Source organism: Lepus europaeus, chromosome 9 (genome assembly GCF_033115175.1).
Source record: "Lepus europaeus isolate LE1 chromosome 9, mLepTim1.pri, whole genome shotgun sequence".
Classification (NCBI taxonomy): domain Eukaryota; kingdom Metazoa; phylum Chordata; class Mammalia; order Lagomorpha; family Leporidae; genus Lepus; species Lepus europaeus.
In genome coordinates this window covers 21,976,949-21,993,018 of record NC_084835.1, presented here as the reverse complement: position 1 = coordinate 21,993,018, position 16,070 = coordinate 21,976,949, and the positions used below count along the sequence as shown (strand labels likewise).

The following is a 16,070-nucleotide window of genomic DNA, read 5'->3' as shown; positions in this document are numbered from 1 at the left end:
TGCTTCTCCTGGTCTCCCATGCTTGTGCAGGGCCCAAGCACTTGGGCCATCCTCCGCTGCCTTCCCGGGCCATAGCAGAGAGCTGGCCTGGAAGAGGGGCAACCGGGATAGAATCCGGCACCCCAACCGGGACTAGAACCTGGTGTGCTGGTGCCACAAGGTGGAGGATTAGCCTGTTAAGCCACGGCGCCGGCCTACATGTTGAAATTTTAACATGTTTTTTTTTAATTTGTTTTCTAGATTTACTAAATTTCAGTAGGTGTTCTTTCTGTCTTTGAGATGGCTGTGCTGGGTGAAGATGTGGGTTTAAAGCAAATGAGAAACAGCACTCCTGTGATTTTAAAATTTTTTAAAAATTTATTTGAAAGGTGAAATGACAGGAAGAACAAGAGCAAGAGTGAGAATGAGAGAGATTTCCATTTGCTGGTTCACCCCCAAATTCCTGCAACATCTAGCAGTGGGTCTGGCTAAAGCCAGGAGCTGGGAGCTCCATATGGATCTCCTATGTGGGTATCAGGAACCCAGATGCTTTAGCCATCAACTGGTGCCGCCCAAGTTTGTTACCAGGAAACTGGTTTGGAAGTGTAGAGTAACCAGGAGTTTAACTAGTGTTCTGATAGGGTATGTGGATGTCTCAAGCTGCAACTTAACCAGCTGTGTCACAGTGCCCACACCTCTGTTAAAATTCTTTGCAATAGTAATTGTTTTTAAAAAGATATATGCCGCCTGCAGCGCCGGCATCCCATCTGGACGCCCCAGTTGCTCCTCTTCCAGTCCAGTTCTGCTGTGGCCCGGGAAGGCAGTGGAGGATGGCCCACGTCCTTGGGTCCCTGTACGCACATGGGAGACCAGGAGTAAGCACCTGGCTCCTGGCTTTGGATCGGCACAGTGCCGGCCATGGTGGCCATTTGGGGAGTGAACCAACGGAAGGAAGACCTTTCTGTCTGTCCCTCTCACTGTCTGTAACCCTACCTGTCAAAAAAAAAAAATACATTTTTTTATTTGAAAGAGAGAGGGAGAGACACAAAGACAAAGATCTTGCACTTCCTAAATGGCTGCAAGGGCCAGAACTGAGGCAGATTGAAGCCAGGAACCAGGAGCCAGGAGCTGTATCCAATTCTCCCACATGGGTGACTGGGGCCCAAGTACTTGAGCCAAATTTTGCTGCTCTTCCCAGGCCATTAGCAGGGAGCTGGATCAGAAGTGGAGCAGTCAGGACTCAAACTGATACACATATGGGATGCTGGTGTTGTAGGTACCACAATGCTGAACCCTACAATAGCAATTTTTAAGTAAAATAAACTTTAATAGCCTAATTTCAGTTTTTAAAGTCACTGTTTTTCAAATAGGATCTAGGACACTTAAGTGCCTATATAGTGACAGATGCAGGTTTTTGTTTGTTTTTATATATCAGTAAGAAAGACTAATGACCCAGTAAATAATTGTAAAGACTTGAAAAGGTGCTTCCTAGAAAAAGAAAATTCCAATGACTTTTATTTTAAAATTTTTTTAAAAAATTTATTTGAAAGAATTACAGAGAGAAGTAGAGTTAGAGAGAGAGGTCTTCCATCCACTGGTTGACTCCCCAGATTGCTGTGATGGTCAGAGCTGCGCTGATCCAGAGCCAGGAGCTTCCTCCGGGTCTCCCACATGGGTGCAGGGGCCCAAGGGACTTAGGCCATCTTCTACTGCTTTCCCTGGCCACAGCAGAAAGTTGGTTAGGAAGAGGGCAGCCAGGACTAGAACCAGTGCCCATATGGGATGCCGGCGCCACAGGTAGAGGATTAACCCACTGCGCCACTGCACCGGCCCCACCAAATCTACTCTTTATAGAGTCCTTAATTGATACCTTGACCCTACCATGTTACTTAACTTTATCAGCTTCCTTCAGATTTCACTCTTTTTCCTGTTATCTGTGGATATCTTAAGTTAGTCATATCAGTGTTTTTGGGAATGCTCTCAGTTCTCTCAATCCCTTCTATCTCATTCATCTCACTTGCTGGCCTAACTCACTAGTTGTTTCCTCTGATAGTTGAATGCTGGTGGAGCTCAATTGTAAATTGATAATATATAACTTTGGACAGCAACACTGAGAATTACATTCCACTTCCATTATGTTCTTCAAATCCATTCCTTCAATTTTTAGCTAATGATGTAGAAGAAAAATAAAGACCAAAAGGAATATATTTGCTTTATTTTGAAGCTTAGCTCTACGTTCACTTTTCTTTTCCCCCTTCTCTTGAGATCACAGCCTCCCCCAGTCTTGTAGTGATTCCATTCCTTTTTTTTTTTTTTTAAGATTTATTTATTTGAAAGAGTTACGCAGTTTGAGAGAGAGAGAGAGAGAGGTCTTCCATCTGCTGGTTCACTTCCAATTGGCCTTAACGGCTGGAGCTGCACTGATCCGAAGACAAGAGCCAGGAGCTTCCTCCTGGTCTTCCTACATGGGTGCAGGGGCCGAAGGTCCTGGGCCATCTTCTTTCTACTGCTTTCCCAGGCCATAGCAGAGAGCTGGATCAGAAGTGGAGCAGCCAGGACTAGAACTGGTGCCCATATGGGATGTTGGATTGCAGGCAGCGGCTTTACCTGCTACGCCACAACACTAGCCCCTCCATTCTTTCTGATCTATTCTCCTTGTTTGTCCCCCAGCTCTATGATGAGGGAGGGAAGTAAGATACAGAATGGCTTGTATAGTATGATTACTATATTTAGAAAAATGAAGATCTCTGTTTAAAATCACATACACATACACACAAGTGTTGGGAAGCTCAGAAGACTAAGCTGTTAACATTAGTTTTCTCTGAATGGGTTGGATTATATACTTTGCCTTTTGCTTGTAGCTTTATTTTTCTTTACACCATATTTTCTGATTATGGCTTATATTTTTATTGTAAGCATTTTATTATCAAATTCTGGGAAATGTCTTGCCATTTCTGTTAAGCTATGTTCTCTGATTTCAGAAATAGTCTTTTGTCACCTACTGTGCCACAAATTTGTAATGTTTCTTTAGCCCTTTAATCATGTGATGATTTTGTCTTGATGTTTCGGTACTATTATTTTCATCCGCCTGTCCAGGATAGAACTGCTGAAGCTTAGGAAATGGTTCTAGTCTCCTTGGTATTTTCAACATTTCACGTGTAACATGCAAACAAGCATGTGTTTTTGGTACCTTTTATGTTCTTGAAAAAAGTGTCACATGGCAGTAATTTAAATCAACCCTAGTGTGCCATAGGTTGTGAGATATGATTGTTTTATAAACCACAAAGAAAGGAAAAAGTTCTGTTAAACTATGATGCCATTGATACTATGACACATTGTGTGGAGGCATATATATCACAGAATTGATGAAGTATATTAGTTTTTTTTTTTAATATTTATATATGAAAGGCAGAGTTAGAGTGAATGAGTGAGTAATATCTTCCATCAGCTGGTTTACTCCCCAAATGGGTGCAACAGCCAGGGCTGGGCCAGGCTGTAGCCAGGAGCTTCTTCCAGGTCTCCCATGTGGGTCCAGGGACTCAAGCACTTGGTCCATCCTCTGCTGCTTTCCGAGGCACACGAGCAGGGAGCTGGATCAGAAGTGGAGCAGCCAGGCGCCTATAGCACAAGCTTTTACCCAGTAAGCCACAATGCTGGCTCTGAAACATAGTAGTTAAAACATCATATCTTAGGAGGTTCTTAGCGGCTTTGAAATAGAAAATGTTTAACTCTGGCATTGCTTCAGATCTTATCCATATATTGCCAGCTTTTACATTTTTTTCTTTTCATTGTTTTTTGTAAGGCTGCCAAAGACACTGGTGAATGAACTGAAGTTTGCTTGAGTCAAGCTTACATTTGGGAAAAGGGTTTTTGTACATTTCTTTTAAGGGGCATTTAAAATAAATGGTTGTGCTTGAGTCTTGCCATACAACCTGCAGAATTATCTGCTTAAAATACAATCTGGCGTTCATGGCCTTTTCATCAAGTGGATTATTCCCTAGTTATGCCTCGCTACTGTAGTGGTCACCAGACTCTTGGTTTTCAATTCCTCAAAGTCAGGATACTGTGTGGTTCTTTAGAATGTAACTGTGTGCTCAGAGAACCACATACTGTGATAGGGAGCAAATGTACCGTGATGGAGAGCAGAGTGTGTATCTTGCATTTAATAAAGGGCCTGTTGAATGGTTACTAAAGAAGATTGTGAACCACTGTATAAGATAAAATACGATTCTTTCATGAGAAGCCTGGCCTCTGGATTTGGCCACTGCCCCTTACTCCACATAATTGTTGATTTCTCTCTGAAATCTTAAAACATTTACTCAAGTAATACTTAACTGTTTATTCTTTCTATGCATATATTGTTCCGTGTTTTAATCTGCCTTTGCTTGTGATCTCCTTTTGCTTAGAATCTCCCCACAAATGTATTCTGTAAAGCAAATCCTCTTTTGGAAAGATTTTTTTGTATTCCTATCCTCCCTCTAAACTGAGTTGCTTATCTTCCTGTATGTTGCTATACTGTATATTAATTTCTGTCCCTATATTTACTCCATTATGTTGGAATTACTTTTGTAACAAAATTATATTACATGAATTACAGGAACCTTTAAGCTTCTTAAGGACAAAGATTCTACTTTATTCATTTTTATCTCCAGCAGTCAGTACAGTGCATGACATTGTTCTCTGTTAAGCTAACTATAACGAAGGCTATGAAGGAGTGTGCAGTCAATGTAGAATATATGTACAGGTGTTAGGTGTCCTAAGTTTTTGTTAATAAGACTAACTTTCGTTTCAGTCATTTTTAAGTATTTATGATTTCTTTTTATTTTCTTGCATGTTTTCTTGGCCGAATGGAAATAGAGAAGAAGAAAATGAGGTAAGTATAATTTGACTAGTCATTCAGTGATTATGAGATTGACTTCTAAATAGATTTTAGAGATTGGGTAAATACTGAAAACATTCAAACTATCATTTTGAATGTGAAATGAAGTATTAGTTGAAAAAATTTCTGCTTTTGGAGCTACAGTAACTCCAGTGATGAGTAGTGTGTATCTCAAGAAAATGGTTTTTAAACTTTAGTGCTTTAAGAAATTTAGGAAAGGTAGAGGAAGCTGGCAGCTCTGAAGACAGCTTTTTATCAGTTTCTGTATATTGAGTTTGTGTGTAATAATTAGTTTGAAAAGTGAATTACGTTTCTTAAAAGTATCTGCAAACCACTCCAGCGATAATATATATGAAAACTTGTACTTTATCATTTGTATGGTTACAATACAAATCCAAAACTGATTTCAGGTTTCACATGTTGAAGGGGGACATTATACTGTTAAATAATCAAAGTTGATTAAGAACATCAGTTGGAAAAATCTTACAGATGACAAGTATACCATCTTTAATTTAGGCTTGAGTTTATTGCAGTAGATTTTTCTGTGTTTTTCTGTTTTTTTAAAACCTGGGTAGGTTATGTCTTTAATTTCTAAATCCCATAGTTTCCTTTGTTTTGGCAAACAAACAAAGGCAATGTGCTAGGGCAGAGTAATTTCTAGGCGCACAGAAGTCCTGATCCTCATTTGGTTACTTCATTTTTAAGATGAGTGAAATGGGAAGTTGCTCCGTGTCATTGATTTCCTTAATCTGGGAAATTTATCAGAATTGCTTGTGGTGCTCGTTTTAAGGAAAAAGAAAAAAGAAAAAGCAAACTTTCTTGCCTCAGAGTTATTGATGTTTCTTAGAGGGTGGATTGTAGTTATGTATTTTTAATACACACTGATTTTATGTAATACGAAGGACGACTGGTTTTGATGACCTCTGATGTTTCTTCTTAGAGGACAAAAACAAGGGCTGGAGCCGTGCCTCAACAGGCTAATCCTCCGCCTTGCGGCGCCGGCACACCGGGTTCTAGTCCCGGTTAGGGCACCAGATTCTGTCCCGGTTGGCCCTCTTCCAAGGCCAGCTCTCTGCTGTGGCCCGGGAGTGCAGTGGAGGATGGCCCAAGTGCTTGGGCCCTGCACCCCATGGGAGACCAGGAGAAGCACCTGGCTCCTGCCTTCGGATCAGCGTGGTGCGCTGGCCGCGGCGGCCATTGGAAGTTGAACCAATGGCAAAGGAAGACCTCTCTCTCTCTCTCTTTCTCTCTCTCTCTCTCTCACTCACTGTCCACTCTGCCTGTCAAAAATAAAAATAAATAAATAAATAAATAGAAGACAAAAACAAGCTATTTTGAGTACTGTGATGTTAGCTATTGCCTTTTGTTCATATGTTCTTTAAATATACCAGATTTTTTTTAAAAAGGCCTTATTAAGAAATGCTACCTGGAAAATAGTTATAAAACTGATAAAAGTTCTTTATGTAAGAAAATGAGAATGGAAAAATGTCATGTTGAAGCTGACAGTGGATACTTATGTATTTATTATACTGTTATTCTTTGTACTTTTGAATATGTTTGACAATTTCAGTTCTAAAAAATCCTTAGTTAGCTTGGTGAACTTCATGCAATTTGTTATTAAAATGATTTTTCATTTCCTTGTACTGTGGGACTAGCCATTTGTAACTACTGTTTATTGTAGTAATAATTGCTTGTTCTGTTCATTTATAGGCAAAGATTGAAAATGTACAGAAAACAGGATTCATCAAAGGACCGATGTTCAAAGGTGTTGCTTCTAGTCGATTTTTGCCCAAAGGCACCAAGACAAAAGTTAATTTGGAAGAACAGGGACGGCAGAAGGTGTCCTTCAGCTTCAGTCTTACAAAGAAAACTTTGCAGAATAGGTTTCTCACTGCACTTGGTAATGAAAAGCAAAATGATACTCCAAACTCCCCAGCTGTACCTCTTCAAGTAGACACAACTCCTAAAATTAAAATGGATGTTGGAGATACCTTATCTACTACAGAAGAATCTTCCCCACCAAAATCAAGGGTGGAATTGGGCAAAATTCACTTTAAGAAGCATCTGCTTCATGTAACAACCAGGCCACTGCTGGCTACTACCACAGTAGTAGGATCTCCACCTCCTCCCAATATACAATTGCCAGCAACCATAGTGGAAGCAACAACTATAGACTCACCACCATCATCTCCCCCTCCACCACCTCCACCTCCCCAGGCTGCAGCACCGTCTCCACCAGCACCAGTAACAGAGCCAGGGGCCTTGCCGCAGACACCAGTAACGGTTCTATTGACAGCACCATTATCCTTACCAGTGGATGTAGCAGTTAAAGCTCTGAAAGAACCAGCAGTTACAATTGTAGCAGAATCTTTAGAAGTGGATACTAAACAGGATGCTGTATCTAATAGTGCAGAAGAACACATAACTCAAAATTTGAACGAGCAAGTAAATACTCCTTCACAAAAAGAGGATTCCCATATTGGGAAGGAAGAAGAAATTGTAGATAGTTCTAAGATTAGTGTGAGCTCTAAAAAAATGGGTTCTAAGAAGAAACCACAATTTGAAGGCACCTGTTTTGGGTCAGAGTCTGATGAAGATTCTGTACGGACTTCCTCAAGTCAAAGATCACATGATTTAAAATTTTCAACAAACATTGAAAAGGAAAGAGATTTTAAAAAGAGCTCAGCACCTATTAAAAATGAGGATTTAGGGAAATCTTCACGATCTAAAACAGAGAGAGATGATAAATATTTTAGCTACTCAAAACTTGAAAGAGATACTCGGTATGTATCTTCCCGATGTAGATCTGAAAGAGAGCGAAGGCGGAGCAGATCTCGTTCTAGATCTGACAGAGGCTCTAGAACTAGTTTATCTTATTCCAGATCAGAACGATCTCATTATTATGACTCTGATCGGCGCTACCATAGGAGTTCCCCTTATCGAGAGAGGACACGCTATTCTCGGCCATATACTGATAACAGGGGCCGAGAGAGTTCTGACTCTGAAGATGAGTATAAGAAGACATACTCAAGGCGCACCTCATCTCATTCCTCCTCTTACAGAGACCTAAGGACATCATCATCATCCTATTCTAAATCTGACCGGGATTGTAAAACTGAGACCTCTTATTTAGAATTGGAGAGAAGAGGAAAGTATTCTTCAAAACTAGAAAGAGAATCCAAAAGGACCTCAGAAAATGAAGCAATAAAAAGATGTTGTTCTCCCCCTAATGAACTGGGATTTCGACGAGGGTCATCATATTCTAAGCACGATAATAGTTCTCGTTCTAAATCTGCCACTTCAAAACCTATACCCAAGTCTGATAAATTTAAAAATTCTTTCTGTTGTACAGAATCAAATGAGGAAAGCAAACAGTCTCATTCTTTTAGTTTACAGACTCCTTGTTCCAAAGGTAATGAATTAAGAACTAGTAAAATTCCTGAAAGAGAAAGGACTGGGTCTCCATCTTCATCAAATCAATTAAATGATTCACTTACTTTTAAAAAGCTTGATGAATCACCTATTTTTAAGTCGGAACTTACAGGACATGATAGCCATGATAATATTAAGGAATTCGATTCTTTATCTAAAGTGAAGAATGATCAGTTAAGAAGTTTTTGTCCCACTGAATTAAATATAAATGGATCTCCTGGGGCAGAATCTGATTTGGCAACATTTTGCACTTCTAAAAGCGATGCTGTTTTGATGACTTCTGATGATAGTGTGACTGGATCAGAGGTATCCCCTTTGATCAAAACAAGTATTCTTTCATCAAATGGATTTCAGAATATTAGTAGATGCAAAGAAAAAGACTTGGATGGTACTTGTGTGGAACATAGTAAGTCAGAAAGCCCTTTTAGGGAAACAGAACTTTTGACGTCACCCCACCATGATAAACTTATGTCTTTGCCAGTTATGACTATAGATTATTCCAAAACAGTTAGTAAAGAACCAGTTGAGATGAGAGTTTCTTGCTGCAAAACCAAAGATTCAGATATATACTGTGCTGCAAATGACAGCAACCCTTCTTTGTGTTATTCGGAAGCTGAAAATCTTGAGCCTTCAGTTACGGAGATTTCTTCAAATAGCTTTATGAATGTGCATTTGGAATCAGAAACAGTTATTTGTGATACTAGGAATCTGGCAGATCAAAACTCAAAATTAACAGGTGAAGAATATAAACAAAACATTGGTAGCACTGGTTCAGCTTCTTGCAATCATTTTGATGATTTATATGAACCGATAGGGAGTACAGGTGTTGTTTCAACTCTTCAGAGTCTTCCACCAGGAGAAAAAGTGGACAGTTTAACTCTTTTGCATTGCAGGGAGAGCACATCTCCAGTTCTGGATGCAGTGCTGAAAAGTAAAAAAAGCACAGAGTTTTTAAAACATGCAGGGAAAGAGACAATAGTAGAAGTAGGTAGTGGCCTTCCTGATTCAGGAAAGGGATTTGCTTCCTGGGAAAACAGGCATAATAATGGATTATCTGTGAAGTCTTTGCAAGAGGCTCAAGAAGAAGGGACTTCTGTATTGCCTGATGGAAGAGGAAGACCGGAAAACTGTTTAGATGAAGGAGGAGGAGGAGGATGCATGCATAGTTCTGATGATTCAGAAGTTGTGTTTTCTTCTTGCAATTTGAATTTAACTGTGGAGGACAGTGACCATGTAACTTGTACTTTAAAATGTGACAGTAGTGGTCATGCCCCAGAAATTGTATCTACAGTTCATGAAGATTATTCTGGTTCTTCTGAAAGTTCTAGTGATGAAAGTGATTCAGAAGATACAGATTCTGATGATAGCAGTATTCCAAGAAACCGCCTCCAATCTGTTGTGGTTGTGCCAAAGAATTCTACTTTGCCTATGGAAGAAACAAGTCCTTGTTCTTCTCGAAGCAGTCAGAGTTACAGACACTATTCTGACCACTGGGAAGATGAGAGGTTGGAGTCAAGGAGACATTCATATGAGGAAAAATTTGAGAGTGTGGCAAATAAAGCCTGTCTTCCAACTGAAAAGTTCTTCCTTCACAAAGGAACAGAGAAGAATCCAGAAATTTCTTTTACACAGTCCAGCAGGAAACAAGTAGATAACCACCTACCTGAAACTGCTCATTCTCAGAGCGATGGGGTTGATAGTACAAGTCATACAGATGTGAAATCTGACTCTCTAGGTCACCAAAATTCAGAGGAAACAATAAGAACCAAAATATCTTCTAGGCAGCAAGAAGAGCTACCAATTTATTCTTCGGATGATTTTGAGGATGTCCCAATTAAGTCTCGGCAACAGACAATTTTCCCTAATAGGCCAGATAGTAGACTGGGGAAAATGGAATTGAATTTTTCTTCCTGTGGTGAGATTTCTCGAGCAGATGGCTTGCACTCATCAGAAGAGCTCAGAAACTTAGGATGGGATGTCTCTCAGCAAGAAAAACCTACTACCACGTATCAGCAACCTGACAGCAGCTTTGGAGCCTGTTGTGGACACAAGTATCAGCAAAGTGCAGAACAGTATGCTGGAACACGTAATTACTGGCAAGGCAATGGCTACTGGGATCCAAGATTAGCGGGTAGACCTCCTGGAACTGGGGTTGCATATGATCGAATTCAGGGGCAAGTGCCAGATTCCCTAACAGATGACCGTGAAGAGGAAGAAAATTGGGATCCACGGAGTGGATCCCACTTTTCAAGCCAGTCCAATAAATTTCTCCTATCCCTTCAGAAGGATAAGGGGTCAGTGCAAGCACCCGAAATAAGCAGCAATTCCATTAAGGACTCTTTAGCTGTGAATGAAAAGAAAGATTTTTCAAAAAGCTTGGAAAAAAATGATCTCAAAGATAGAGGGCCCCCTAAAAAAAGGAGGCAGGAGTTGGAGAGTGATTCTGAAAGTGATGGTGAGCTTCAGGATAGAAAGAAAGTTAGAGTGGAGGTAGAGCATGGAGAAACACCACTGCCTTCAGGCTCAGAGCTGATTGGGCCTTCTTGTGTCATGGATGACTTCAGAGACCCACAACGATGGAAGGAATATGCCAAGCAAGGGAGGATGCCTTGTTACTTTGATCTTATTGAAGAAAATGTTTATTTAACAGAAAGGTAAGCCTAATTAATCTTGTGTGATGAATTTTTTTTTTTTTTTTTTTTTTTGACAGGCAGAGTGGACAGTGAGAGAGAGACAGAGAGAAAGGTCTTCCTTTTTGCCGTTGGTTCACCCTCCAATGGCCGCCGCGGTAGTGCGCTGCGGCTGGCGCACCGCGCTGTTCCAATGGCAGGAGCCAGGTGCTTCTCCTGGTCTCCCATGGGGTGCAGGGCCCAAGCACTTGGGCCATCCTCCACTGCACTCCCTGGCCACAGCAGAGAGCTGGCCTGGAAGAGGGGCAACCAGGACAGAATCCAGTGCCCCGACCAGGACTAGAACCCGGTGTGCTGGCGCCGCAAGGCGGAGGATTAGCCTAAGTGAGCTGCGGCGCCAGCCCGTGTGATGAATTTTAACCTCTTTTTTTTTTTATTAAAGAAGTTAGCTTTTTTTTAAAAAAGATTTTATTTATGAATTTACTTGAGAGGTAGTGTTATAGACAGGGAGAAAAGTCTTCCATCGCTGATTCACTGCCAGGAGCCAGTAGCTTCTTTGAGGTCTCCCACGCTGGTGCTGGGGCCCAAGTGCTTGAGCCTCTTGTGCTACTTTCTCAGGCCATAGTAGAGAGCTGGATTGGTAATAGAGCATGGGTCAGCGCTATGGCACAGCAGATAAAGCCGCTGCCTGCAGTACCGGCATCCCATACGGGTGCTGGTTCAAATCCCGGTTGCTCCGCTTCCCATCTAGCTGTCTGCTATGGTCTGAAAAAGCAGAAGAAGATGGCCTAAGTCTTGGGCCCATGCACCTGCGTGGGAAGACCCGGAGGAAGCTCCTGGCTCCTGGTTTTGGATTGGCGCAGCTCCAGCTGTTGTGGCCAACTGGGGCGTGAACTAGCAGATGGAAGACCTCTCTCTTTCTCTCTGTGCTTCTCCTTCTCTCTGTTTAATTCTGAATTTCAAATAAAATAATTTTTTTTTTTTTTTAAAAGGAAGTGGAGCAGCCAGGAAAGGAACCAGCCTAAATCTGGGGTGCTAGTACCACAGGCAGGGGCTTAACCTACTATGCCATGGTGCTAGACCCAGAAGTTATCTTTTATTTATTTTTAAAAATTTATTTCTTATTTTATTCAAAAGGCAGAGTTACAGAGAGAGGAGGGAGGGAGGGAGAGAATCCATCTGCTGGTTCACTCCCCGAATGACTGTAACAGTGGGGCTGGGCCAGGTGGAAGCTAGGAGCCCAGAGCTTCTTCCTGGTCTCCCATGCAGGTGCCAGGGCCCAAGCACTTGGCCATCTTCTGTTTTTTTCCCAGGCTCATTAGTAGGGAACGGAAATAAAAGTGGAGCAGCCGCGGCTCCAACTGGCAACCATATGGGATGCAGGTGTCCCAGGTGGAAGCTTAACCTGCTATGCCACAATGCCGGCCCAAGAAGTTAGCTTTTAAATGATTCAGCTTGTAGGAGCTTAACCATATAAAATAGTTGTGTGATAAAATGTAAATTAAAAAGTGTAAAGGGGATTTTTTTCACTTGTTTGGATTTGATAGTATGAATAGCCCCTGCTCCCCAGTTTTCATCGCTTGTCAAAGTAAGAAATGTCTAATCTTTTTCTTTCAGAGGCTAGTCTAATTTTACCTCTAATTCCTTTTACATGTGAAGGTGTGACAGAAAATTAAACAAAATCCCAGCAAAACTTTCTGCTCCTAGAGAAGAAAAAATGTTTTTTATTTGCTTTTAAAAAATGTACAGAGTGAAATCATTAGATACTTGATAAAGTTGGAATTAGATTAGATAAAACATAATTTTTTTCTGTCCATTTTTTAAGCAGTTGCTTAGTAAATTTGACAGTCATGTAACATATTTTAGGAATGTTTCCTTTTTTAAAAAAAAAAAATTTATTAGAGAAAGGTCTTTCCGGATTGGTGCAGCTTCAGCCGTAGTGGCCATTGTGGGGTAAACCAACGGAAAAGGAAGACCTTTATCTCTGTCTCTCTCTCTCACTGTCCACTCTGCCTGTCAAAAAAAAAATCCCTAACATGAAGATGAGCATTGTGGGTTGCCTACATCCCACATCAGAGCTCTCTGCTATTGTGCCTGGGAAGCTGTAAATGATGACTCAAGTGCTTGAGTTCTTTGCACCATGTTGGAGACTCAGATTGAGTTCTTGAGTCCTGACTTTCTGGCCCAGCCCTGGCTGTTGTGGACATCTGGGGAGTGAACTAGTGGATTTCTCTCTCCCTGTCTGTCCCCGCACCCTCCACCCCTGTTATTCTGCCTTTCAAATAAATCTTAAAAAAAAAAAAAAAAAAAAAAATCCCTAATGGGAAACTGGGTATAATGAGAGCAGAGAATGAAAACATGGCCCTCAAGAATTTCTCCGTCTGTTTTAATTTTTACCTTCCTTGATGATCTTCATATTTTTCTAATGTAAATGTACCTTTGACTATGCTTAAAAAAAACCAACTTTGCTACCTACCTGCTCTCTCCTTTTGAAAATATTCTTCATAGTTGAAAATCAACCTGTTATCCAACTTTAAACATGCAAAATTTTGTTAAGTTAAAGAAATTTTAGGGACACTGGATATGTCCCTAAAAGATTTCATTTTAATTATTTATTTTAAAAATTTACTTCATCAGGCTGGCGCCGCGGCTCACTAGGCTAATCCTCCGCCTTGTGGCGCCGGCACACTGGGTTCTAGTCCCGGTCGGGGAGCCGGATTCTGTCCCTGTTGCCCCTCTTCCAGGCCAGCTCTCTGCTGTGGCCAGGGAGTGCAGTGGAGGATAGCCCAAATGCTTGGGCCCTGCACCCCATGGGAGACCAGGAGAAGCACCTGGCTCCTGCCATCGGATCTGCGCGGTGCACCGGCCGCAGCGCGCCAACCGCGGCGGCCATTGGAGGGTGAACCAACGGCAAAGGAAGACCTTTCTCTCTGTCTCTCTCTCTCTCTCACTGTCCACTCTGCCTGTCAAAAAAAATTTACTTTCATCTTATTTGAAAGGCAGTCAGAGAGGTATTCAATCTGCTGGTTTACTTCCCAAATGCCTGCAAACAGCCTGTATTGGGCCAGGCTGAAGTAAGAGGCTGGAACTCAGTCGGTTCCCCATGTGGGAGGTAGGGACTCAAGTATTTGAGTCATCTTCTGCTTTCTGGTGTATACATTAGTAGGAAGTTGGTTGAAAAGTGGACTAGCAGGACTCAAACTAGGCACTCCAGTATGTGTCTCAGGCATTCCCATGTGACAACCTAATTGTGTTAAATGCCTGCTTCATGACTTCATTTTAAAGTTAGTTCTCACCTGTTGGAAAAAAAAAGTTTTTACGTGATACAGAGCCTCCAACAACCATATTCATTTACATTTAATTATAAACTAGAGTTAAATTTAAAATATTGGGTATTTTAAGCAGTACCCATTAGGAACTGTGTGAGTAAACTAATACAACTTACGAGGTTTTTGTAAAATAAAATAAAATGAATCATCCTAATTCCCTGGCATTTTTATTTATTTTTTAAAGATTTATTGGGGCTGGCGCTGTGGCGCCGTTTCTAATCTTGGTTGCTCCTCTTCCAGTCCGGCTCTCTGCTGTGGTCTGGGAAGGCCTCCACTGAGGATGGCCCAAGTGCTTGGGCCCCTGCACCCACATGGGAGATCAGGAGGAGGCTCCTGGCTTCAGAACGGTGCAGCTCCAGCCGTTGTGGCCATTTGGGGAGTGAACCAACGGAAGGAAGACCTTTCTCTCTGTTTCTTTGTCTCTCTCTGTATCTCTGCCTGTCAAATAAATAAATAAAATCTTTAAAAAAAATTTATTTGAAATGCTAAGTTAGAAAAAGAGAGAGAGTAGGAGAGGGAGAGACGGAGATCTTCCATTCGCTGGTTCACTCCCCAAATGGCCACAATGTCCAGGGTTAGGCCAGGCTGAAGCTGGGAGCCAGGAGCTTCTTCTGGGTCTCCCACGTGGATGCAGAGCCCCAAACATTTGGGCCATCCTCTGTTGCTTTGCCTGGCACATTCGCAGGAAGCTGGATTGAAAGTGGAACAGCAGGGACTCGAACTGGTGCCCATGTAGGATGCTGGTATTGCAGGTAGTGGCTTTTACCTGCTGTGCCACAGCATTGGTCCCTCCCCTGGCTTTTTTCAGCAACAAGAATATGATACATATTAGGTTGTGTTATAGATGTGGTTGGTGGAGGCATAGGAAGGCCTCCTATGTTTTGAAGTGGGAAATAATTTATATCTAACAGATTACATATAAATATATATTAAACTTTTTTGGAGATAAAGAGCTCTCATCTACTAATTCAGTCCCCAAATTCCTGTAATAGCCAGGGGGTTGAAGTCAGGAGCCAGGAACACAATTCATATCACTCAAATGGATGGGAGGAACTTAGTTAACTTGAGTCATCATTGCTGCCTCTCAGGATCAGTACTAACAAGAAGCTAGAATTAGGAACTGGAGCTGGATATTGAACCCAGGCACCCTGAGGTGGGGTGTGGACATCCGAATCAGTGATTTAACTACCAGGCCAAATTCCCACCCCTATAATCAACATTTGTAGGGTCCTGTTATGTGCTAGGTATTTAGGAGCTACCAAAAAGAGTATTATAAAATAGTATGAACATAATGAAAAAAAATTTTGCCTAAGATGTCTAATGAAAAATTGGCTTACCTGCAGAAATCTGCCCGTTAGTCCTAAGTTGGTCGTGTAGAGCAAAACATAAAACTGCTGTTTCTTAAAAATTGTAGCTCTTCGGCCGGCGCCGCGGCTCAATAGGCTAATCCTCTGCCTGCGGAGTCGGCACACCGGGTTCTAGTTCCGGTCGGGGCACCAGATTCTGTCCTGGTTGCCCCTCTTCCAGGCCAGCTCTCTGCTATGGCCTGGGAGTGCAGTGGAGGATGGCCCAAGTGCTTGGGTCCTGCACCCCATGGGAGACCAGGAGAAGCACCTGGCTCCTGTCTTCGGATCAGCGCAGTGTGGCGGCCATTGGAGGGTGAACCAACGGCAAAGGAAGACCTTTCTCTGTCTCTCTCTCACTGTCCACTCTGTCCAAAAAAAAATATTATAGCTCTTCAAGTACCAGGAAATAAAGCATTTTGTTTATCTTGAGTCATTTTTAGCCTAAATGTCCTCATATACTCATTAATGAATTGTA

At 41.8% G+C, this 16,070-nt stretch overlaps 1 protein-coding gene across 5 annotated transcripts in view; it reads left to right on the top strand.

Moving 5' to 3' along the window:
* The window catches only part of SETD2 (SET domain containing 2, histone lysine methyltransferase), a 118,662-nt gene that overhangs the window by 19,563 nt on the left and 83,029 nt on the right, over positions 1-16,070 (top strand). For 3 of the 5 annotated variants that reach the window (XM_062200726.1, XM_062200727.1, XM_062200728.1), the window contains 2 exons: positions 4,837-4,852; positions 6,569-10,944. In XM_062200726.1, the coding sequence (XP_062056710.1) occupies positions 4,837-4,852; positions 6,569-10,944 (4,392 nt within the window). Of the gene's footprint in view, positions 1-4,814; positions 4,853-6,568; positions 10,945-16,070 lie in introns of all 5 variants that reach the window. The other 2 variants (XR_009866788.1, XM_062200725.1) reach the window with 1 other exon arrangement.